At 34.4% G+C, this 26,476-nt stretch overlaps 1 protein-coding gene and 2 pseudogenes across 1 annotated transcript; 2 read left to right on the top strand and 1 right to left on the bottom strand.

Annotated features, from left to right (window-relative positions):
* The first annotated feature begins 3,480 nt into the window (after nucleotides 1-3,480).
* On the top strand, nucleotides 3,481-6,811 carry LOC142620677 (zinc transporter 11-like; annotated as a pseudogene).
* A 5,134-nt stretch (nucleotides 6,812-11,945) lies between these two features.
* LOC142618781 (dehydration-responsive element-binding protein 2A-like) lies at nucleotides 11,946-18,342 on the top strand (annotated as a pseudogene).
* Nucleotides 18,343-19,898: 1,556 nt separating this feature from the next.
* Nucleotides 19,899-25,655, bottom strand: LOC142618254 (GDSL esterase/lipase At4g28780-like). The gene is made up of 5 exons (XM_075791161.1): nucleotides 25,318-25,655; nucleotides 25,056-25,183; nucleotides 23,145-23,387; nucleotides 21,614-21,866; nucleotides 19,899-20,588 (listed from the first exon to the last, which is right to left on the bottom strand). The coding sequence occupies exons 1-5, from the start codon at nucleotides 25,574-25,576 to the stop codon at nucleotides 20,356-20,358; spliced, it is 1,116 nt and encodes a 371-aa protein (XP_075647276.1). The 5' UTR covers nucleotides 25,577-25,655; the 3' UTR covers nucleotides 19,899-20,355.
* Nucleotides 25,656-26,476: the final 821 nt, after the last annotated feature.

Here is a 26,476-nt window from a genome sequence, read left to right as displayed (position 1 = left end):
GTCAAGGCACAACTCTGGAAAGACTAATGGTTAAAGGGGGACACCCTGAACCTTCTAGATGCACCAGTGTTAAAGAAAATATCAAGGGCAAAGGCTGCCACCTCCGCATTAAAGGCTCTGCACCTACCTCCCTGGCCGCATTAATGGGGAAGTAACCCCTGAACAGTAGGGCTGAAACTTCTAGTCATTGTCCAAAAAGTATCACGAAAGGAAGTATTTAAGGGGAGTGGAGGCCAGAGAGAGGGGGATCGGCAAAAAAAGAAAGAAACTAAGAATTGTAACCTTTAAGTAAGAAATAGAAATAATGCAGAAGTAGTCCTCGGCTTACGTCCGAGGAGGCCTATTTACAATTATCTTTTGTTATTTACATGTGTTTGTAACTCTTAGCCCGTTATCAAGTTCTCAGCACTTCTAATCTAGGTTTCAAGCCCACGCTCTACAAATTTTATTGTCTAAGGCTCATTGAGCCTGAGCCCGTAGTTGTCTTTGGGTCCAGGTGCAATTGTGCACTTATAAAAATGAATGAAAATAATAATTTAAAAATATTCTTATTTCCCTTGTTTGGGAGTTGTACAAGTTTTTAACTAGTTTTCTTTAAAAAGAAAATTAAAATTATAGAGTCTAATCTTATAGGTCGTTTGGGAGGAGAAAAATGAATGGAAAGAAAATGAATGAAAAGAATAATTTTAAAATATTCTTACATCCCTTTCTTGGGACTTGTACAAGTTTTTGACTATTTTTTTATTTATATTTTTAAATTAAAATTATGGAGTCTAACCTTAAAAAGAGAATAAACATTAATTGTTATGACGAATTTAATATCTATACTACTATTTAAAGGGTTTTTCCTATTTGGAATCCTCAATTTAGACGTCCTATCCTCAAATTCATCATTTCTAAGATTTAAATTATATTATAGGGTTAGACATGTAAGATTAGTAAGTTAAAAACTCCTAATTTTTAGCTTAAAAAAATATATTTTTCTCCCACCTCCACATTTTTCATTCACATTATAATCGAGTACTATGGTACTAATACAACTTCTTTTTGTAGACGCTCATTCTTTGCAAGCCCAGAAGAGAGGAAGGCCCAAAGTCATGGGCTAAGGAAAGTATTGTGGAAGTACCATTAAGCGAGTGGTAAGAACAATAAATAGTGGGTCTAACAAGCAAATAAATGGATCTTAAGGAAGTAAGTGGGCCTAAAAAGGCCTAGAAGAAAGTAACGATGAACCCATGGACTGTATAGATGTGGAAAAGTGAGAATGGGCCATAACTGCTACGGCAAGCCCAAAGTAGTGCAAGTAAAGAAAGTAAGGGACTGTGGAAAACCCATGAGCCCCAAGGAAAAAGTGAGAAATACTTGGGCCGAGGAAGCCCAAGAAGTTAGTAAAGGCCCATGGGAGACGTAGAATTGAAAAAGGGCCGAGGACGCCCGAGAGAGTAAGTGGGCCAAGGACGCCCAAATAGAAGTAGGTGGGACAATAGGAGCCCGCAAGTAGCAAAATGGCCCAGTGAGATCATTGGGCCTTCGGAGATAGAATAAACAGAAAAAGTCCAAAGTGGCCCAGCAAGCTGGGGGTCAAGTAGGCCTCATGGCAGGCATGACAGAATTGTGTGGCAGGAAGCAAGTAACAGGGGCTGGGAATAAAGGCTTGGAATGGCCCACGAACAAGCATGACCCAGTCCTCAGAAGATGCAAATGAAAAGTCGGGCGAAATAGCCCACGCCAAAAGAAGCCAAAAATGAGCAGCAGGCTAGGCAGTTTGACGTTCAGACCATGGCAGACAGATGAACAGCAGGCAGGATTTGAACGAGAATGAAGGTAAGGCATGCGCAAAGCCCAGGCACCACCAGCCTGTACCTAGCCAATACAGGAAATGGTGAGGTCATGGGTCAGAGGTAAGGAGGTATGGTCTGGCGATGGGGAGGGGGAAAAACTCATTTTTGTGTTTCCTGCTCAAGCCCTTTTGGAGGCAATGTCTTGCTGGGAAGGCATGCGAACCAAAAGAGGCAAGGTTGAGTGGGAACCACCAAGTGCATGTTGTGAGGGGTAAAGGGAAGGGGAGTATTCACTCCGTGGCAGGTAGGAATGCCGCAAGGAGTGAGCAAAACAAAAAAGCCTTCTCTGACTGAGGCAGGGTGGCACTGGCTGGGTGACTGACCAATCAATGATGGTCAGCAAAGGAGCCCATGCCAGACAAAAACGGTTAAGGGCTAAAATGGTAAAAAGCTAAGCACGGCTAGCCCTATATAAGAAGCCCTACAGTACACGACTGGATGGAGGACAAAAAAAAAAAAAAAACGTATGGGGAACCTCTGTAAAATAGTGGCAAGAATCATAGAAAACAGGGGAATAAGAAAATGCAGAGGAGAAAGGAGAGAAAGGACAAAAAGAAAGAGAGTAAAAAAGAAAACGAGAGAAAAGGAAAGGATTAAAAGAAACAGAAGCGAGAAAGAAACAGAGTGAATGGAGTGATTGGCATGCACCGAATGGATTAATCTCCCTCTCCCCTTCCAACTCATGCACTCTGTTAACCAAATAAAAATAAAAATAAAAAGAAGGGAAGAAATCTCATTCAACCCAAGTCACTTAGGCCCGTTCCTTCAAAGCAGCTAATTTCCCCTCAGAGAAATTAGTCGCGTTGAGGGAGTGGTTCCCTTTCCTAACGCAAGCTCTATAAAACGGCTCATCGTGGTAGACTAACATTTGTTTCTTTAATACACTCCTGACTCTCCATCTAACATTCATTATTCTGATACTATAGTGTAAAACGGCCACCCTTCATTGAGGCTCACTGACTATATTGCCTAAATCTCTATTATTTTATTTTATTTTTTATTATATCTACTTAATGTAGCTAACGTGATAATTCTGCCTGCTGTAAAGACCTGATCACCAAAGGGCATTGTTTGTGCACAAGCCGGACCAAGAAAGTTTGTTCTCGGACTGGTCCCAACTTCTCAACTCAGAAGAAAATCTTGGGCCTAGTGTAGCAGCAGGCGGCCCAGCCCAACACTCGCAAAAAAGGGCCACACACTTTTTAAAAATAAAAATAAAATAAAATGTGTCACGAGTAGAACAATTAAATCCAAAAAATAAAAAACTCCATTGATGAGGCTAGTTGTTATATATACACTAGAGATATCACCTAATCACGACGTGGAAGACCACTTGCCGCCAAAGCTTGTGGATTTGAGTTCGCCAAACTCCCACGAAACACAGCTATTACAACTTACAACATCAACTACCATTAACCTCAAAACTAAAAATTCTCTCATACTTTATGTAGTACAAAAACACTTGTTTTTTGTTTCCTATTTCGTCTTCTTTGCAGTACGTACTACAAACAAACAATGAATCAAACTAATCAATGCCAACTAGACCTTGGTCCCTCCTTCGACGATAATCACAAACTCCCAAAACCCAATTCACAAATTTATCACAATCCCAAAACTCCAAAAATTCTCACCATAAAAAACAATGTATCGCTGCCTCTCCATCTTCTGCTTCTTTTTCCTCTTGCTCATCCTCTCTGCCTTGGCTCATAGTGGCCATGATGACAGCGACAATGGTAGTAGTGAAAACGGCAGCGTTAACCTTCAGTCAAAGCCATTGGTACTGGTGAAGATATGGTGCTTGATTCTCATATTTGTGGACACTTTTGTTGGTGGTGTTTCACCTTCTTAAAATGGAACGAAGGGTTTTTGGTTTTGGGGACCCAGTTTGCTGGGGGTGTGTTTTTGGGTACGACTATAATGCACTTTTTGAGTGATGCAAATGAAACTTTTGAGGACTTGACACTACAAAAACGTACCCTTTTGCATTCATGTTGGCTTGTGCTGGATACTTGTTGACCATGGTTGCTGATTGTGTGGTCTCCTCTGTGTTTACAAACGAGAAAAGGGCTAGTGATCTCGAGCTTCACGGTAAGCCAATTCAATCTTCTTCTTCTTTTCTTTTTCTTTTTCCCTATTTTTTTCTTATTTGGGATCTTAGCATAATTTATGTTGATGAACGGGATGTTAATCCTAAAGCTTTCAAGCTTTAGGAATTGGTGAAATATATGAATTAATAGTACTTGTAAAGTATAATGGTCCTGATTAATTGATGGGATGGAAAAGTTATTGAATTTATTTCTTTCCCCTCTCGGCTTTTCCCCTGAAAAGTAGACAGAGAGAGAGAGAGAGAGAGAATAAATGAAGAAAGTAATTTCCAGAGGAACAAGCTCAAAAAGGGGTGTTTGGTTTTGTTTAACTAACATGTGGGTTTTTTATGAAACTGTTTGGTTTGGTTGTTTTTGGAAGATGTGAAACTGGATGTTTTATTTTGAAGAAAAATTCTGGTGCCACACCAAAAGACACAATTTTGGCCACAACTGACCCATGTGGTAAGTTGTGGTTGGTGGAAGGGTGTCTCCACATGGACCCACCATCACCCCTCCACCAACCATAAAGTTGTGCCTTTTGGTGTGGCACAAGAATTACTCTATTTTGAAAGGTTGATTGTATTCCATTAGCACATGAAAAGTTAGAATTAAGATGGAAAGGGTGGGTAATTTTGTCAAGTGTTTGGTAGCTTAGATAAATCCATGGTGAGAAATTAGGCTTTTCGGATTTAGTGTGCGTTTAGGATAAGTTGGAAATTTCAGCTTATTTGCAATTTCAGCTTTTTTTTGCTACTATTCATGGGCCCACTACATTTTTTAGTACTATTTATGGGTCTTACTGTACAATTCAACTAACTTTTACCTTTATCTATAGTACTTTCAGTAAAAAATTTTCAGTTTGAACTAAATAAACTGTTCACAAACGAACACTTAAAACAGTGTTGTTTGCAACATTGGGTTGGATGCTATGGTGATTTTCTATTGGGGTGCAAAAGGAGCTAGCATGGTTTTAAAAACTAGACTGGACCGGCCAATCTGACCGGTTAAACCGGGAACCTGTCACTAATCCAATCCGGTTATGATTAAAAACCGAAAAATAGCTAAAAACCGAGAATAGTAAAAAACTAGTCGGTTTAACCGTGAAATTGGAAATCAGTACAGTTGAACCAGTTATTGGCCAGTTGTGTTGAAGCTGAAAAACTACAACGTTTTTTACCTTTTTCCCAACCTAAGACTACGTTGTTTTGGGGAAACCTAACCCTAAAAACTCATATCCTCTTTTTTCTTTCCCTCACAACCCTCTCTCACACTCTTAGCTTCTGTTTCCTCTGAAATTTTTTTTCTCTCACTCTTTCTCGTCTTCTCTGTCCGGCTTTGGAATTTGGTGGTCGGTGCCTCTGCCTCACCCTCCTTTTTCTCTTAGCCTCTCGCCTCCTTTTTCTCTTGGCCTTGCGGTATTTTGAGCAAATGAACAAGTTTCAAAGGACAAGAACTGAAGAACACTTAAACTTTTCTCATCTTCAGTTCTTGTAAAAGAAACGAAATTTGGGGAAGAAGCAACGCTGATCTGTTGTAAAAGAAATGATATTTTGGGAATATACTAGCTGTGGAGTGAGGTTGAACTTTGCTTGGCAGAGAGAGAGGTAGAGAAAGATGTGTAAAATGAGGAGAAGAAATAGAGTGTGAAGTATTAGATTCGGATTTTGTGTAGAAGCTAATTTTGAATTGAGGTGGTATTCCCAAGAGCAAAAGGAGAAGCAAGTGGGGGTAGGTGGAGAAAATTTAATGCCAATGGAGGTAGGTAGGATAGTAGGGAAGTTATTTAGTCATTTATTTTTCATTATAAGTTTGTTTTTAATGATTGTGATTAAACTTTTATGATATATATATATTTTTTAAAGTAAATATTATTAGTTACTATAAAATTATTATATTATTATTAATTATAAAATTATTAATTATGATATCACCGGTTCAACCATCGGGTCGGACCAAAAAACTGGTAACTAGTTTTTATCGTTCTTTGTCCATACCGGTTTTTAAAACCATGAGAGTTAGGATGATTAAAGTTTTGAAATAAATAAGTTTGAGCTTACAAGAACCAAATAAAACTCTAGGCAAAAAGTCTCACAAGAAGCAAATCAAGCTAGACAAATCAAATAAATGTGAATCTCCTCTGTAAATGTGAAGTGGCTGTTTCCTGTTTGGTCACTTTATTGGATTTTTCCTTCATTTCAGGTGGAGTTGGGCAAGGAAACGGCACAAAAAATGGTGGGACTTCACAATCACAGAATCAAGTGAGATACGTGCTCATTCATTTCAAGTTAGCTAGCATTAGACAATCGAGCTCCTCCTTGGATGTAGTTTTAGGTATATACCTTGTTAGTGGTTCTATGACTGAATCAATATTTGCTTGTATGCCTTAATAGGTGCACCCTCCCTGGCTCCTGCGGGTTCAGTTGGGGATAGCATTTTGTTGATTGTTGCCTTGTGTTTCCATTCTGTTTTTGAGGGCATTGCAATTGGAGTTGCAGAAACAAAAGATGATGCCTGGAAAGCTTTGTGGACAATTTCTTTGCACAAGATATTTGCAGCCATTGCCATGGGCATTGCTCTCCTTCGTATGATTCCAAACCGTCCCTTCTTATCATGTGCAGCCTATGCTTTTGCATTTGCCATTTCAAGTCCAATTGGAGTGACCATTGGAATCATAATAGATGCCACAACTCAGGGTGCTGTGGCAGATTGGATCTTTTTATAATAGATTCTATTAGTGATCACACACTCCTAATTTTAATGTTCAATAGTAGATTTTTTTTCATAAGTTAATCTAGAAAATCATTAATTAATGGTGAATCATTGTCTTTTAAGATCAATACTGACAGTAGAATGCAAAATGATTATGCCTATTCCAGTCTCAAAGCGTCACAAGTATGCTACAAATCAAATTGAATGATCAAATCGAAGCATGAAAGAAAGGGGTATAAATTATAATTATCTGAAACACTTTCCATTGAAAGGTGCCCTTAGATGGAAATAATTCACCTTTTCAAGTACAATCCTTTCAAATTACCAAAAACCATTCAAACCAGAGTTAAAATGTTCAAGGTGAGAAACAGGGAGAGGTGAACTAGGGCATAAACGACAATGCCACCAAAATAATCACTTGTTTTACATATACGTGCATGCTTTAAACTTGCATACATATAAGATTACAATTATATTAATATTAGCTTGTAACCTCATGCATATATATATAGATACATTTAAAAATATACAATAAGATGTATAATATAGATTCTATATATATAATTTAAATACTATTGATAGTCATTTTTATGTTTTGTTAACTTTTTTAAAAAAAATTTGTAAGAATATTATTAGGTATAAAATGTAAATTGTCCATTTAAAAAAAAAATTATTGTGAAATAATTTTTTTTTTTACAATTTATTTATTCTAGACTCTTTGGTTTTTGTACTTAATAACTCAATAATCACCTGTTTTACATATACGTGCATGCAATAAACTTGCATACATATAAGATTACAATTATATTAATACTAGCTTGTAACTAAGGTTGTTAAAATCGGGATCCTACGTAGGATCGTGGGAGGTAGGTAGGATCGGAGATCGTAGAATCGGATCGTGAATCGTAAGATCCTACCTATTTTCAGATTTTAAGCAAAAAACCTATTGATAGTGACTTTGTATGTTATATAATTACTTAAAATATAAATCCATTCATTAAAAAAAAATTGCATCATAAAATGTAATTTGCACGCACTACATCGTTCTTATGTCATTCTAATGAAGCAAAATATATTTAACTTTTGACATAATGTATCTAAAAAGTTCAGTACATGTTTAATTAGCAACTAAGTACCAAAATATTATCTACACATGAAAAATGTTTTCCAAATTCTAAGTTCAAAATCCAAAATAAGTTAGGCTAGTTAGCATATAAAAACTAGCTAACTACAATTTTACAATATGTAATCTAAAAGAAAATTCTCAATCTAAGGTAAACTAGCTAATTAAATAATGAAGATCCTATTTCATAATTTTTCAAATTTTACTTAATTTAGTTAACAAAATAGAAAAATAAAAACCTTAAAAGCTTTGTCAAAATCATATACGCAACACAACAATATGGAATTAAGCTAACAAAGTACAAATAAATGATAAACTACTAAGTACTAACTACCAAAACAAATTACCAGAAACCTTAAAGGCAGCAATGGCTTATGGCAACATTATTGAGAGGGTTGAGAGGTGCTGGGTTTTTGACTGAGTTTTTTTTTTTTTTTTTTTAAACGTTAAACTTACGTTAAGAAAGCTTAAAGGCAGTGATGGCTCACCATTAACAGGGCTGAAAGATGCTGTGTTTTTGACAAAGGGCTAGTTATGGCATTTTTCACGTTTTATATTTTTAATAATATCGCAATCTCGATTGATCGAACTAGATGTCAAGCTTGAAATCGAAAATCTTATACGGTCTAGCCAGGAATCAAGCTAGCAGTCAAACTGATAAAAACTTTAGTTTTCTTGCTCTAAACTTGATTCTTTCTTGATCTGAACTTGGGTCTTTGTCTTGGACTATAAAATACATCTTTAACCCACTTAAGACACACCAAAAACACTATGAATTGATTACATTTATCGTATTTGCCAACTACAAAAATATGGACTCTACAAAATGCATTTTCTTTTCTATGAAGTTAGAAACACCACTGTTGTGAGTACTAAAACTGTTATTTCTAAGGTAAAGTTCCTAAATCTAATGCTTTAATGACATTGGTTTCAATTGTGTGGTTTTATTTTTTATTTTTGGTTCTAAAATTGATATTTACTTTTTTAGGTCTTATTATTCTATGAAAAAAAATAGTTCTTCTTAGCTCAATAAAAATAATCACTTCAAAATTATATAAAACATGGTTGCCTACAGATAGTGAAACACAAGTACATCATTAGATTTTATGTAACAACATTTGTGAAGGCGATACAAATAGATGATTAATTTACCATAAGTATGTTAATATTAAAAGTGAATTGGCTTCTACAACAGTTTAAAAAAACAGGAACGGTTAAAGAAAGAAAAGGTTTTGTTTTTGAAAACATTAAACTTATACCATAGGTTTTTTTGAGATTTTATGTTGACATAGGGGTAAATTTGGGACTTCAATTCATTATTGGGCTTCTAAAACCTGTTGGGCTTGTGAGTTTAGGTTTACCCAAATGAATCCCACTTAAAAAAAAAAAAAAAAAATTCAAGCCAAATGGTAGAATCGGTAGAATCCCATACGATCCTATACAATTCTACACGATCCTACCTACGATCCTAACATTTTTGCGATCCTGCTATGATTTAAAACTTTTTGGTGAGGTGGGATCGTAAAATCGTGCGATTCTACGATCTGGATCGCGATTTTGACAACCATGCTTGTAACCTCATGCATATATATAGATACACTTAAAAATATACAATAAGATGTATAATATAGATTCTATATATAATTTAAATGCTATTGATAGTCATTTTTATGTTTTGTTAACTTTAAAAAAAAAATTGTAAGGATATTATTAGGTATAAAATGTAAATATTCCATGTTTTTTTAAAAAAAAAATTATTGTGAAATACTTTTTTTTTTTACGATTTATTTATTCTAGACTCTTTGGTTTTTGTACTTAATAACTCACTTGGATGAATATTTATGATGTGGTCTCACATTTGATTCTAAAATTAAGAAATAAAACTCTTTAATAATAAATAATTTAGGACATATGGCGCAAAATTGGAACTCTAATTTGGAATTCTAATTTGAGTTTCTCTCGGCTTCACCTATTATTATTATTATTATTATTATTATTATTATTATTATTATTATTATTATTATTATAGATTACAATTACATTATACACTCATGGGAGTAAAAGACACAATTGTTAAATATATTATTAGCAACGCAATGTGTTATACCATGTTGTATATGCTAGAGTGGATGCGGAAGGGGAAGCATAGAATAGGAATACCGAGAATACGAGGGTTACGTGGTTCAGCTTTGTTGGCCTATTTCATCAACAGAGGAATCCCTTAAGGGCTACATCTTTATTGTATAAGAGTGTAGTATAATAACCTGTGTTACAATAAACCCTAACATGAGTATATATAGGCGACTAAACCCTAGACTACTAGTACAAGCAGGATTGGGCTTGGGCCTATTACATTGGGCTAATATGTTTAATATATCTTTAACACCCTCCCTCAAACTCAAGGCGGAAGTATGATGAAAGTTTGAGGTTGGATAAACATGAGAAGATCCCTTGGAGATACCTTGAAGAATGCCTTTGAAGAAACCACAACGAATAATACGCCAATTCACCAATTTTGGAGCTTTAAATGAAGAAACGGAGTCCAAAATTGGAATCTACGCGAAAAACTTAGCAAGATAGGCCCTTCCAAAAATTTTGACTTTTGGTCAATGGTCAACGCAAAAGTCAAACCCAAAAGGTCAAAGTCAACGGTTAGTGCTCACGGGTCAGATCCAGGTGGTCCAGGTCAGGTCAGTCTGAGTCAATGGTCAACTAGGTGGCGTGGTGCTAACGAGGCGACACTGTTGATGTGGCTTATGACATGTCTAGGGCTGACGTGGCTTTTTGCTGACGTCATCAAATGACGTCATGGATGACGTCATATTAGGCTGACGTAGTTCTTTGGCGCGTGTAGGAGTTGCCAGAAACCTAGGCGGCGCGTGTGGACGCGTGTCTTCATTTCGGCTGCTGGCCTTCTCGGGTTTTGTAGATCGGGGGGCGATGAGGCTGACAGAGCGGCACATGTGCCATAATCTAGTCTGGAATCTGAGAACTTCAGCGGCGCGTGGGAGGAGTAACCAGAGGCTTTGTCAGTGCGTGGAGGCGCGTGCTATGGCCGTTGGATTCCGAGTTCCTGGGTTTTAGTCGCGATATGCCATGGAACGCTTTTGTCTTGTTGGTTTCATCAGGCGAAGGCTTGGTGCACACAGATCTGATAGGGAGAGGCACGGATTGCTTGGGCCTGAGGATCTAGACATAGCAATGAGCCATGGCGGCTGCAAGATGCCGTGGAGTCTAGATCCAACAGACAAGCATGTGTGACTTCTGATGGTGGTGTGCACATGATAATCTTATTTGCATGCTAAAGATGTTTGTTTGATGACAAGAACAAAGTTTGGCTCTGATACCATGTTAAATATATTATTAGCAATGCAATGTATTATACCATGTTGTATATACTAGAGTGGATGTGGAAGGGGAAACATAGAATAGGAGCACCGAGAACACGAGGGTTATGTGATTCAACCTTGTCGGCCTACATCTACGGAGAAATCCCTTAAGGGCTACATCTTTAATGTATAAGAGTGTAGTACAATAACCTGTGTTACAATGAACCTTAACATGAGTATATATAGGCGACTAAACCCTAGACTGCTAGTACAAGCAGGACTGGGCTTGGGCCTATTACATTGGGCTAATATGTTTAATATATCTTTAACAACAATGACCAGAAGAGAGGGGGATTGTTGCACAATGGAAAGACGAATTTAGCTTCTTTTTTTTTTTTTTTTGGGTTAGGAAATTCAATATTGGTACTTGAATCTTAGGGTTTCTGGGGATTTCGTTGAACATGGGGCAATTTTGGATTTTTTTTTTGCTCATTGGTAGTCTCATAAGGGTTCATATATTTATATATTTTTTTAATTTGTTAAAATATTTTTCTTTTCTATATATTCCTTTTCCGTTTGGAATTTTCTTTATTATTAATTTTTTTTGACTTTTATGGGGTTTGTTGCAAAGGGTTTGTTTGGGAAAAATTCGATTTCCTTTTCAGTTTGGTTGATAAAAAATAAATAAATTTCCTTTTCCATTTGAGTTTCTTTGATTGTTTGATTTTTATGGGGCTTGTTGCTAAAGGGTTTTTGATTTTTTGGTTTCAGAAATTAGACATTGTTACTGAATTTTAGTGTTTCTGGGTATTGTGTTGAACATGTGCATTATTGGAACTTTCTGAATGAGTTTCACATGGACAATCCTAATCAGAAGAAGAGGAAGAGGAAGACTAGAGAAGAATTTGTAGCTGAGACATTGGCTAAGTGGAAAGAACACAATGCTGCCCAACTTGAGTCTTGTGCTGTTCCTAAAGTTCCAGCCAAAGGGTCAAAGAAAGGGTGTATGAAAGGAAAAGGAGAGCCTAAAAATTCACAGTGCCGTTACAAAGGGGTTGGGCAAAGGACATGGGGTAAATGGGTGGCGGGGATTCGCAAGCCAAATGGCGGAAAGAGACTGTGGCTTGGGACTTTTGATAATGCAGTTGATACTGCCTCTGCTTATGATGAAGTTGCTAGGACAATGTACGCTGGCTCTGCTTGACTCAACTTTCCAGATAATATCATATGGTACTTTTGATACAATACTCCAAATACATTTTTCTATTTCACTCACCCTAATCTTATCTTATGATTCACATTCGTTTTTAGTTAAATTTTTTATTTAAAAAGAAAATTTAAACAACTTAATTAGCTCATAGATTTGGAAAAAAATACTAAATTGACTTGTTATTAAAAGGGATGATTAAATTGACAAAAAATCATACAAACCAAAGGAAGTAATTTAGCAATTGAATAAGTTAATCGATTATAAATTGAATTTTTTTGAATCCTCCATCATAATTATTTATGTATTATCACTACAACAAAAAATTTTTACTACAAAAAAAAAAAAAAAAAATCGTTGTAATAACATTAAAGTCATTGCAATAGTTTATGCAAAGTGTTGCAATACAATTTGAGATAATAGGTTTGTGCTACAAAAAAAAAAAAAAATTGTTGCAATAAACTTTAAAATATTTTAATTGAAAATTTTGATGTAATAATATATTTTCTATTGCAATAAACAATTTACTACATTGAATATCTTGCAGTAATAGGCTATTATTTCACAAATTTTATCGCAAGAGATTGCAAATAATTGACAAAAATAATTTGAGTCAAATTATTTCAATGATATCATTATTGTAATAGATAATTGTTTCATAATTTTCATTACAATATATTGTAAAATAATTTGTATCAAATTATTGTAATAATATATTCGTTGCAAATTCATGTTTGTCATTGCAATAGATAGTAAAATAATTGATATTTAGTTATTGCAATGATATATTTGTTGCAATAAGCTATCACTTTGAAATTTCTATTGTCATAGATTGCAAAATAATTGATATCAAGTTATTACAATGATTTTTTCAATTTAAGCTATTGCAAAAAAATTTCTTATGCAATTTAGTATTCAAGCCTCTATTGAACTAAAAATTATAAGTTATTGCAACTAATTGTTATTAGTGTAATAATTTATCACTTTTTAAGTTATTATTGCAATGACTTTTAATTTGTAGATGTGATATTATGTCTAATACTACTATACTAATTTTGTCGTATTAACACTTGATGTAATAGATTTATTTTGATGTAGTGTATATATTGCATGCAAGAAATCAAAGAAGTGAAAAGCTTGTGCACAAAGTACACGGTCCGAATATCCACAACACTGTGTAGAAAAGCGTTGCGTCATTATTTCCAATGGTCTCATTAAATTAAACCCTAAAATTGAGAGTGAGAGAGACAGGGCCTATAAATAGCCACTATTTTACTCTTACTCTCACTCTCTCACATTCTGCTCTTATTCTTTCTCTCTAAAAGCTTTTTGAAACAAAACAAAGCTCTCTCTCAAAAACACAAACACACCCATTGATTCAGAAAGCACTAACAAATGAGAAAAGAAAACCCTAATCTTCATTCTAAAACACCTAGTTTTGGTCAAAAGAATCAAACAAAGATTACAAACACTAGAAGTTTATTTCTTTTCTTCTTCGACCGACTACTTTAATTTTCAAACAATTTGTACAAGTTTATTTATATTTTTATAATAAAAAAAAATTCCTTTCTTTTTTGGGTTTTCTTTATTTTCTTGTTTGATTTTTTTTTCTTGGGTTTAGTTGTAAATGGGTTTATGGTTTCTTTTTTTTGGTTTAGAAAATCCAATATTGTTACTCGAATCTTAGGGTTTCTAGGTTTTTCGTTGAATGTGGGAAATTTTGTATTTTTCTTTGTTCATTCGTAGTCTTCATTGTTAGGAAGCACGAGTGTAGATAGGGGTGTGGGTGCGGTGCGATGACTCAGCAATTTTTGAAAAAGTAAGGTGCAGGTGCAGCAGGATATGTTTATTTATAAATTATTAAAAATATTTATATTTATATTTTCTATATGTTGCTAAACATATTTTTTCATATAATAGTAAACATATACCAAATAATTTGACAAATATATATAACTAAATAAAAAAAATTAAGTAATCAACTCAAGTCTTAACATTACAACTTATATAAAATTTTTTGAAAAATAGGTTAATAAAGATTGTTAGATAGATTGAGGAACAGATATAGAGTGAGCAATAGAGTATGTGAGAAAGAGATGGAGGGTGAGAAGGAAAGTAAAACACCTTTGCCGGTGAGCTTGGGTCAGTGAGCTTGAGACCGAGAGATGAAGAGTGAGCTTGGGTTAGTGAGCTTGAGGAGAGATGGAGGGATTTTGATTGGATGAGCCGTGGGTTAGAGAGTGTGGATTAGAGAGAGAGATTGGAGACAGAGAGAATGAGAGAGCTTGAGTTGCAGTTTTAGGGTTTTTCTTTTCCTTTAAAATAGAGTCAAATGGTGCATTTTGCTGTGTTTTTTTTTTTTTTTTTTTTTTAACTTTTAAAAAAAGAACACTTATTTCGGCACTATTTCAGCCCTTTCCAGATCGAATCGGCCCATATCGGGCCGAATCAAAAATCGGAAAAAAAAAAAAAGGATTTACGATGGATGTGCATGCAATTGCGTTGCTAGCCATACGATGCGTCTATGTGTGTTAGACACGAGTGCGCAGCCCACAGGGACAGACCCAGGATTTCAAGCTGGGGGGGGGTAGAGATAAGCGAAAAAAATATATTCAAATACGCATCCATATAATCCAAAAAATCAAGATCAACTTTTTGAAATTGTGTTTAAGAGAGATGGTTATTTTCCGGAATTGGAATATTAGTATTTTCTAGAATTGGGGAATGAATATTTCTTGAGATTGGAACGTCCACATTTTTCAAAATTGGGGAATGAATATTTTCTAGAATTGGAACATCCACATTTTCTAGAATGGGAATAGCAGCATTAGTTGTTGGCAATCCCATGTTGACCTCGGAAGAATTTAAACCTTTTCTTTTGAAAAAAATCAAGCATTGTAGTTGATTTTTTCATGATCTACAAATAAAATAAGAATCACTATTATTTTCGTAAATTTGTGTGACAATTTTCTTTATTTATGTCTTTGTGTTGTCTCCATCCTTTTGACACTGACCCACTAACCCAATGAATCCCACTACCGACACTATAAATTTATTTCGCTTTCTGCACTATTAACAATAACTTTTCTTAACCTTACTTCTTCTTCTTCTTCTTTCTTTTTTTTTTTTTTTTTTTTTTTTTTTTTTCCTGTCACTTGTCCGTTGCCCCTATTATGCCTAACTACCAATCGACAAAGAAAAAATAATCTCTACAAACTCTACTCTCTCTCTCTCTCTCTCTCTCTCTCTCTATATATATATATATATATATATATATATATATAATACAAGAGAGAGAGTCACAAACACAGAGTGATATGGAGTCACAAAGCAAAAAAGCCAAAAAAAAAAACGCGCAAAATCAATACATAATCACCAACATTAGTTTAGTTCATCACTCATCTGTAAAAACACAAACATGAAACACCACAAGTCCATAAGGCATAGACACAGTTTCTATGAATCTTAGATCACAAATATTTTATTAGGTTTTGAAGGAAAAGATAGAGTAAATACCTGTGAACTATGAAGGCTGGAGCAACGAAGTTGGGTTGGGCAGATCGAGCAACTGATGGCGGTGGCAAGTGGGTCTCGCGTGGGCGGTGGCGATAGCTGACAGGGAGACTCTCGCGTGATGGCATGGCGACGTGGGTGTTGGGTAGCAAGATCAAGATGGGTCTCACAAGCGTCACGGCGTGGGCGTGGGCATAGGCGGCAGTATCACGACGTGGGTCTCTTTGAGTACTCTCCATCTCTCTGTCTTGCTTCTCACTTTCCTTTCTTTTTTTTTTCCTTTGCTTTTCGTCTTCTCCGTTTGGTTTTGGATTGCTGAGAGCTAAGTTTTTTTTTTATTTTTTTTTTATTTTTAGATTTACATGGGTCATGGGCTCTTGCCTCTTGGGCTGGCCGGTTGGGCTTAGGATTCAGATTTTGGGAAGGGGCCCGAGCTAAAAACTAAGGGGGGCCCAAGCCTTTTTTTCTTTTTTGGGAAAATTTTACCTACTAATTTTTTTTTTTTTGGGCCCAGGGAGGGGGGGCTCGGGCCCCCTTAGGCCACCACCTGGGTTCGTCCCTAGCCACCCATGGAGGCGCACTTGTGCTTTCCTGAGTTTCAGAGTGATTCATTTTTTTATTTTTTTAAAATTAAAAAAAAAATTTCTTTTCTATATATTCCTTTTTCCTTTTGGGTTTTCTTTATAATTGTTTTTGGGGATTTGTTGCAAAAGGGTTTGTAATTGTTCGGTTTGGGCAATTCAATTTCCTTTTCCGTTTGGGAATTTCTTTATTATTAAATAATTTTCCAGCGTTTGTTTCAAAAGGGTTTGTTTGGGAAATTCAATTTCCTTTTTTGTTTGACTGATAAAAATAAATAAATTTCCTTTTACATTTGGGTTTTTTTGATTGTTTGATTTTTCTGGGGTTTGTTCCTAAAGGGTTTGTGATTTTCTTTGTTTGAGAAATTAGACATTGTTACTTAATTTTAGTGTTTCTGGGTATTGTGTTGAACAGGTGCATTATTGGAATTGTCTGAAAGAGTTTCAAATGGACAATCCTGACGAGAAGAGAAGGAAGAGGAAGACTAGAGAAGACTCTATAGCTGAGACACTAGCTAAGTGGAAGAATACAATGTTGCCCAACTTGAGTCTTATGCTACTCCTAAAGTTCCGACCAAAGGGTCAAAGAAAGGGTGTACGAAAGGAAAGGGAGGGCCTGAAATTCACATTCCCATTACGGAGGGGTTAGGAAGAGAACATGGGATAAATGGGTGGTAGAGATTCGCAAGCCGAATGGCAGAAAGAGACTGTGGCTTGGGACTTTTGATATTGCAGTTGATGATGCCTCCGCTTATGATGAAGCTACTAGGACAATGTATGTTGCCTCTGCTTGACTCAACTTTCCAGATGTTGAGTCACACATTCTTGATGGAGTCTACAAAGGAGTGTTGTTTGTCTTCTTCTGAATCAGACCCGTGTTCAATGGGAAGTCCTGTGGGATCTAAATCCACAACTGCAACAAACCCTTTTGATTTTTTGTGTAGTGGATGCCCCAGTCGCTGCGACACCAAGTTGTTTGGTGGGGATTGAAGCAATTGATGAGTCTACCCAGTAGCGGATGATCAACTTGGCCCCCTCAATTTGTTATTAAATGTCTAAATTAAATACTTTTTAGAGTAAGCATAATCAACAAATAATTAAGTAATAATCCTCTCATAATATATGTCAAGAGTGATGATATATATATATATATATATATATATATATATATATATATATATAATGTTGTAAATAACATTAGTGCTTTTCAATTTTTTTGGTGTGTAAAATGTAATAATACCTTTCTAAGTGTAATGCTTTTTTTTTTTCTTATTCAATGTAGTTTTCAATCGTTTTAACCACATATCTATAATTTATAATTGATTTAATTACAATCTTTCGCTACCAGCAGATTGATAAAACACAAACCATGTTTTATTTAATATTTTGATAACTTATAAATTATAAAGCAAATAATATATAAGGACATAGTGTTCTTCTACATCTAAAAAATATAAATAAATAGAAACATAAAATATAGAAAGAATTCTTCATAGCATTTTAAATATAAATGATAATGATAAGAACTTTTTTCTTCTTCTTGAGTCTTGTGTTGTTTAGATACATGGTTTAGGTTAGTTGTGGCCCCCTCAAAGAAAACTTTTTGGCTCCACCACTGAGTCTACCTGTGTATCTGAGATTTTTGCTGAGGAGGATGCTCTGTATTATCCTGTCACAGAAGCTGCCATGGCAAGTATTTTGGTGGGGGAAGAATCAAAGGACAAGTCTAATGGACAGGAGTACTTGCGGCTGCCATGCCGAGTATTTTGGTGGGCGTAGCATCAAAGGATAAGTCTAATGGACAGGAGTACTTGCGGGATTGTTCAGAAAATGAAATTTTTATGGCTGAAAATATGGCACTATTAAACAGTGATCCTCTATGCAGCACAAATTCAGTGCTGGGTTTTGGTTATGTTTATGGTGCAGATCAACTTGGATTGGAGATGTTTTAGCTGGTTCTTTACGGTTATATCACTTATAACAAACTGTTCATTGGAGTGAGCTTTGGAGGTTTAGACTTTATGTAAATCTAGTTTTAGTTGGTATATATATTACTTAGCAAAAAGTTTCGGTGGAGGATTTTCATATGCTTACCGATTCTGTTTTAAGGTTTAGACATCATGTAAATGTCTAGTTTGGTTGGTAATAGTATTACTCATCAAAAAGTTTTGATAGGGCATTTGTATAGGCATACCTATTCTGCTTTAATCAATAGTTGTTTTTCTGTTTCATTAGAATAATTTAGGAATAGAAGTAGTATAGCAGTAGGTTCAAGTATTGTACTAAAGATTCAATGGAGGATAATAGCTGACAGCTGTTATATTATTGTTCGTTCAAGTATTGTACTGAAGATTCAATGGAGGATAATAGCTGACAGCTATTATATTATTGTTCGTTCAAGTATTGTACTGAAGATTCAATAGAGGATAACAGCTATCAGCTGTTATATTATTGTTCTATTAAACTTGATGATGCCGAAAAATCACCAATAAGTTGCAAGCACTCTTCACACCAAAGCAACACCTACAAAAAAGGAAAAAAGAGGACCTAAAAGAGAGCACCGGTGTGGTGCCGGCCAAAAACTCTCCGAAGGTCAAGTTAGAGTCTTATTTTTCAACCCTAAAGTGTCAGAGTTGAGATAATTGTGCGTACCTTGATGCTAGGGTTTTTGGGGTATTTATATTAGCGTAGAATTTCCTTTCCTTTTAGGATTCTGCTTCCTTCTTGAGCTCTTTTCCATATAAGAGTCTTCTTATTATGGTCAAACGTGTAACGCAAGAACTCCAGGTGTACACGCTTGCGTGGAGATAAAGCAAAGTCAAGTCAAACACATCATGTGACAAACAACTAAGGATTTATAATCAATCAATTATCGGACGGGTATTCAATGATCGGCACCATCCTATACGCATTCCCACGGTATTAATCCGTCTACTTCCCCTCCGTCCACCTAAGACGGAGGAAAGATCCGTCTCATGTTTTTCATCCTCTTCAAAACTTAATGTAGTTTTTCGTTCTTCTTAATGCAAGTTTTTCGTTCTAATAATAGCTGTCCGCTGTTATATTAATGCAAGTTTTTCATTGTCTATGCCCATAAAAGTTCGTAACAAATTTGAGGTGATAAGTTATCATTAGTGAATAAAAAAGTATTTTAATGGTGCGTCCAAATTAAAACAAAAAACAGCTTGTCGCTTATGATTAATTTGTTGGAAACATATCATTATTTTTAATAAAATTGAAACCAACTATACGATAGGCAAAATATAATGACGAACTTTCATGCTCATCTTATATGTTTTGTTTTGTTTTTCTATCTTATTTATTGGTCCAAAGAAATCATAAAAGAAAATGATCAACAGACAATATATCAACGGTTTCTTTGAATACACTTGCTATACATCTCCCATAAATAAGATAAATAAGAGACATGAATATTCTTGCATCTATACATACATAGGGTTCACCAAGCTAGTATTTTTATTTTAACTTCAAAAAGGATAGACTTTGAAGTTCAAAATTTCAAAGAACTTTATTTTCTTCCAATTAGTAAATTCATACAGTAAACCTTGAATGAATAATAAGAAATAGGAAAAATAAAGGTTCACCAAGCTATTAATAATACATCAACATTATACAATCAAATTTCAACCAAGCCACTTAATATGACGTGATTGTGCAACACAAGAAAATCAGATACAATACAAGTACCGCATAAGTGCACTGCCACAAGTCGCAGAGATACTAGAAATCACATCTCAAAGTTCATCAATATTTATATTTAAAAAGTTGCACTATTGAGATATGAGCCTTGTACCTTATTGCCTATAGACTTTACTGATAATCCACACCAGCAAACATGCATTCAAGGGGTAGAGAGTAGAGACAGAAAAATAAGTACACTGGAACCTAAAAAATATATAATTTCTTGAGAATTGTTAGTTATATAATAATAATAATACTATATATTAGTTCTTGGAGTCCATGGCCATAATGGTGCTCAGGTTCATTGGGTTCATGTACTCTGTGGAACCAGTCATGATCTGCTGAGCGATGAGCCGGATTGTACGCTCCGTTGGATGGAAAGGATCCCAAAACACATAGGCGTTCCGATTTGGGCATAGGTTTGACAGTGGATTGCATGTTCCAAGTCCATTGTAGGGGCCTAGGCCACAACATGCTACTTTTGATGTAACAAACCCTGGTCCACCCAGTGAGAAACATACAATTAATTACTCATTTTCCCAGCCAAATATGCATGGAGAATGAAGTAGAAAGATAAGAGCCATGTCACAAATTGCTGATATTTGGCCAATCAAAATAATAGGATGCATTTGGATTTAAGAATTTAAAATCAAGGAATTTTTTTAAAATTATATAAATTGTTCGGTATAAAGGTTTTTATCACATGATAGATTTGAGCTTTGAGAATCTGCTTCAACAAAAATATTTCTAATGTAATAGATTTAAAATAATATTTTACCCTGATTATTTCAAATTCTTGTATTAATAAAAATTTGAACTATTAATTAAAATCCAAATTCTTCTTTTCAAATACTTTTAAGAGTTCCACTTCCACCAAAAAAAATCATTATATAATATAGAGATTGAATAATTGGAATTAAAAAAAAGAGTTTATTGGGCCTTGATATTATTGTTTCTTTTTTAGAGGATATGTTCATGAGTTTTACTATTTTTTGAAACATTTTAGTCTTTTACATAATCACCCAAAACTATCGACCTTTAAATAATATAATTTAAAAAAATAAATAGAAAAACTTATTGATCTTTGTGAAAAACTTATTGATCTTTGTGAAAAACTTATTGATCTTTGTACTGTAGCTACGTTACAAGTATTTAGGGGAATACTTTTATCTTAAATTTTTTTTTATATACTAAATAAGGTGAAAATTCTACAAGTTTCATTGGTTACGAGGCCTTTTACATGGTCCAGACCCAGGAGGGCCTGGACCATACACCACAAAAAAGGTTTGGTTTTGGTTTTTTTTTTTTTTTGAGGAAAAAAGTTGGTTTTTTTAAAAGGATCAAAACCTTTGAAAAAAGTATGAAAAACCCAAAAGAATAAAAGGGTCGAAACAGGTTAAGGTTTTTTTTTTTTTTGGTGAGGTGGTAGGATATTTAGAAATATGTCAGTAAAATAGTTGTGATCTTTTTTTATCACTAATGTTACTCTATATATATAGGGTGCAAATTAGGAAAACAAACCATGTGCTTGGGGGTTGGTGATGATGTCCATGTTCATATCGAAGGCATTGGCAGAAATAAAGACATTTGAGCCTAGTTCACGGTTGAGTTGTTGAATCATTTGGGCGAGCTCTGCATTAAAAATTCCTGCAGCCTGTTGTAACTCTGGTACACATTCCCCATTTCTGCTCCTCATGGCTAGCTCTGCTGGTACACAACCCAGTGGGCCAGTTCCTGTCACTATTACTCTACGGGCTCCCAGCTCGTACAGTGTCTACCCTTTCACAAATGGGTGACAAAACAATCCCCACCAAAGGGCACAAACAAAATAATAAATTATGAAATAAAAAAGAACAAAAGCAAAACATGCATATGGGATTTTTTTTTTTCAACAAGATAGAGAGGTTCTAATTAAGAATTTGCTGAACTATTTTGGTTTAAAGTAAATTTCATTTATTTTACAATTGAGTACTTGTAAGTTGTAACAAATTTTAAATATAATACAGTAGCAAGTATAATGCCTTCTTCTTTTTTTCATCATCAAATTAAAATATTAATTAGTTTTTGGTGTAAGTGACTAGGTAGAGTTCAAATTTCATAATCAGATCTTTTAATTTTTGGTATGCCAGTTAAACTAAATAAAAATATATAGAAATCAATTAAAGAAAACTGATTAATTAGGATAAGTTCATTTTTAACTTATGGAATATGGAAGATAAAATAGATATAAGATTGAATGCAAGATCACTTATGCTTTATATCATAAATAATAATAAATTATTATTTATTTTAAAATTTTAAATTAATAAAAGATGAAGAAATTAATTAATATTTCAATAACAATGAGTAAGTCAGTTAAGAAAATAAAATAAGTGAATTCAATAATATGATTTGGGATATATGGTATTTGACCAAGTCTGAACTTTTTTTTTTTTGTTGCTAAAGACCAAGTCTGAACATTGATTTCATACCAACCACATTTATCTGCCACAGAGATACGGCAATAAAGGGACGTGGGGTTTCCAGGGTCTTTAATCCAGTGATATAGCGAATGATCAAAAAAGTTTATTAATTTTTTAAAAAATAAGGAGGTGGTACTATCATCTGTAATTGTGAAAAGAAATTAATGCTTCTATAGTCTACGTAAACTTATTGTGGTTTTTCTTCCCCTTCTAGTTGACCAAAACGTGGCCCCAATTGCACGCATGGTCTGTAGAAAAAAAAAGGCCTCCATCTCTGTCAAGTCTTCAATGTGTGTACCATATCTATAAAACAATTAAACACTGCTAGGTCCTCACCCACCAAACATTAATTTCGTAAATAATTCAATACTCCCCCCAAATATATTCATCCAAAACTCAATTTTCTTAAGGTAAAGCAACAAACTCACTCCTATGCATGCAGTTTTAAAAATATATAGTTAAATGATTAAAATTACTATATTTAAATAGTTTAAAACTTTTGAAACAATTAGTAATTTAACTTGCAAAACAAAATATGCTAGCTAGCTAGGATTTTGAGGAGGGAATGAATTTTTATTTCTGAGAATTACCCTTAGAATTTTTCGATACTCAGAGATGAGGTAACGACAGTAATCTGGGATGGAGAATTGGCGTGATCTTGCTGAGAAAGGTGTCAAAAAATAGTTGTTAACAAAATCGTTACCACCAAGTGTAATGAGGACAAGTGCATCGTTCACTAGCCGCTTAGCCTGGGCTTGTCCGACTTGCGTACTCAGCCTTTGCTGGTACTGTTGGAACAATTCAAACTGTGTGAAGATTCTTAAAATGAACACCTGCAATATGAAAATTTTTGATTCACTGCTCATTACTTCATTTAAACTTTAACCTCAAAGGAATGCTTTATAAATTGCTGCACAAAACTTAATACTAGTTACCAAACAGTGTCAAAAATTAAAAGTAAACTTCATACTTAAGAAGAGGGATATTTATAAACTATATGTCCAAAAGAAATTCTTCGATTTCTTCCGGTAGCAGATTTCTTCGGAGAGCACAGTATAACAAAAGTTGTAAGCTATGTTCGGGGAGAGTTATTGTCTATTGTAAGCCTCTATGCATGGTAGAATCAATTAGGGGCCCAAGAGGCAGTGCGCAGTTTACCTTGTGGCTGCTCCAATTTCAAATTCGGTATTATATGTTTGACTAGGGAACCATCGATTGCAATATCAAGTTTTAGGTGTACATATACAAGGTCAGACGCACATATCTATTTCACGCTCTGACATACATATATCCACATCATAATCTTCTTGGTGGGAAGTCAAGAGAAGGCAACTTTGGAGTTTTTGGATTAGAAAAATGTCTTTCAATTTCACATGCCAAAGTTCCATATTTTCACCTCCTTTTTTTTTGTCATTATATTTCTACATTTAAAGTGTTTGTTTGGATGGTGATTTTTGTATAAAATTTATTTGCTTATTGGGTAAAAGTTGGTTAGGATATGTTCAAACCCCCCTCTCCCCCCCCGCCCCCAAAAAAAAGAGGCGTTAATATGTTGTACATAAATAAATCAAAAAACTAAAAGAGTTAAAAAAAAAATATATATATATATATATATATATATATATATATATATATATATCTAAAAGAGAATGTTGTTGAGAAGTATTCACAAAAATAGAGCTAAAAGTGGAATGAAAATTCTTCTAGAATCACTCTATTTGCTACAACTTACTAAAGTGGTCTTTTTCCATTGCTCACAATTATCCATAATTTATTATTAGGTACTTTCGAAAGAATAGTGCAAGACATGAAGTTTCCTCCTCTCACATTTATGATAGGGTATAATAAATATAAAAAAATAACATAATATCATTGCACTTCAAAAAATACTTAGTAATTTTCTGTTAACCACGTCAAAGTATGGCAAAAGTTGTGTTTAATTATAAACCTTTTCTACACGTTAAACAAAGGTAATCGATATCATACCAGCCGTATCGGTCGGTATGTACTATACTGGTACATATATCGATATCAAAACGCTAATATTTCGTACCGGTTTAAATATTGGCCATACTAGCTATATACCGGACATACCAACCGATTTCAAGCAATACCGGCCGGTAAAGAAAAAACTTTTTTTTTTTTAGTTTTATAATATTTGAATTTTTGTAAGGACAAAATGACAACTTATTTGTATTAACTTATTAGTATTATTTGCGATTATAAAAAATTATTAGTATAATTTGTTTTCTTAGTATACAATAAATAATTAAGCTTTCTATTTTTTATATTGTGTATTTTTTTTTTCTTTTTAGTTGATACTAAAGTCTAAGATCATGAATAATTTGTTTTAAATTGAAGTAATTTTTTATGGTAAACTTTCATATTTATTATAATACACACACATATATATATATATAAATATATAAAAAATAACAGTAAACCCAAAACGTTACATCAGTATTAATCAGTACCAAAATATATCATTCCATTGGACTTACAAACTGAATTCCGGTGTCGTTGAGGATTCCAATGCCAGCAGAAGCAAAGTTGGCACCAACAAGCAGTTTTTGTCCTGTGAGTTCAGGACTCAAGTATGGTAATGTGCGCTCTGCCCCCATTTGCTCACCTAAATGTATATATATTGCACACATTTTATTATGTTTTATTAATTAGTTCAATGAAACACATTCCTACGAGGAAAATTTGTTAAGCTTAGAAAAGAGATATGAAGTGAAATGGAAATTAAAACAACAAACTCACTGATAATGTCAGGGAGGTTGAAGCCATTAGAGAATCGGCCGGTTGGCCGGTGGGTGGGATAGTCTATACCATTTGGTGGAGAATCGGCACGTGCAATAGTTGCTAAGTAGTTGTTGTTGCCACTATCTACTAGTGAATCCCCAAATACAAAGAAAGCACGAGCTGCCTCTGCTTTAGGTGCCACTGTTACTACTAGGACAATGGTCAGGGTGAGCATTAAAACCCTAGGACTCGACAGGGTCAATAATGTAGTGGCCATTTCTTTGGCACCCAGCTCGCTCTCTCTCTCTCTCTCTCTCTCTCGCTCTCTCTCTCTGTGTTTTTAGAGGATTCTGTTTGTGAATTGGACAGTGGGGATGGTTTTATAGGGTTTAAGTTTTGACCTTTTCTTCTCCTATTTTTTCATGTAATAAATGGGACTTTTCTTCTACACATGCATGAGAAGAGGATGAGGACAAAAATGTACAAAAGCAAATGCTCAGAAGAAATCTGGGAGGAAAGTTGCGTAATTAAGGCAGTGGAGTAGGCATGAAATAAGTGCCCACTGTTTAGAAGATGATCTCTTAAGTCTTTTAAAAAAAATTGATTTTTTTAATCCAATATTGATAAAGTTTCAATAATAAAATTGTTTTGTGTGAACTTACATTGACATAACATATTAGAATTAGAATATCATTTAATTTTAAACTTTAAGCCATAAAATTAGGATCCATCAATCTTATATAATCATTCAATTTTGTTGTCACCACCTATGATGAGACATTGAGACTTAAGTACTCAACTACGTGAGAGAGAGGGACAAATCTTATCCTACACCGCACGGTCAAATTCCATCTATAAAAGAAAGTTAATTCATCAGTTAAAACGGAGTAACCAATTAGGAAGAAAGATCTAGATACATGACCAATATCAATCTGCAATTTGGTTTCTTCTTTTTTTCCACATATTCTGCTTCTCATTTGTTCTTTTGTGGTGTTATAAATATTGAATTGAATTGTATTGTATTTTTCACTGAAAGAATATACATGAATGCCTTTATATAGGAGGCATATGAGTGCAGTACAAGTAAATATGAGTATAGTACAAGTAAGAGTGCTATACAAGTAAACTAGTTGGGCCTAAAGCCCACAACACTATATATGTTAACAGCCCCCCTCAA

The sequence above is a fragment of the Castanea sativa genome, chromosome 12 (assembly GCF_040712315.1).
Source record: "Castanea sativa cultivar Marrone di Chiusa Pesio chromosome 12, ASM4071231v1".
In the NCBI taxonomy this organism is placed as follows: domain Eukaryota; kingdom Viridiplantae; phylum Streptophyta; class Magnoliopsida; order Fagales; family Fagaceae; genus Castanea; species Castanea sativa.
The sequence above is the reverse complement of the archived record's forward strand: the minus strand, read 5'-3'. Positions and strand labels throughout refer to the sequence as shown.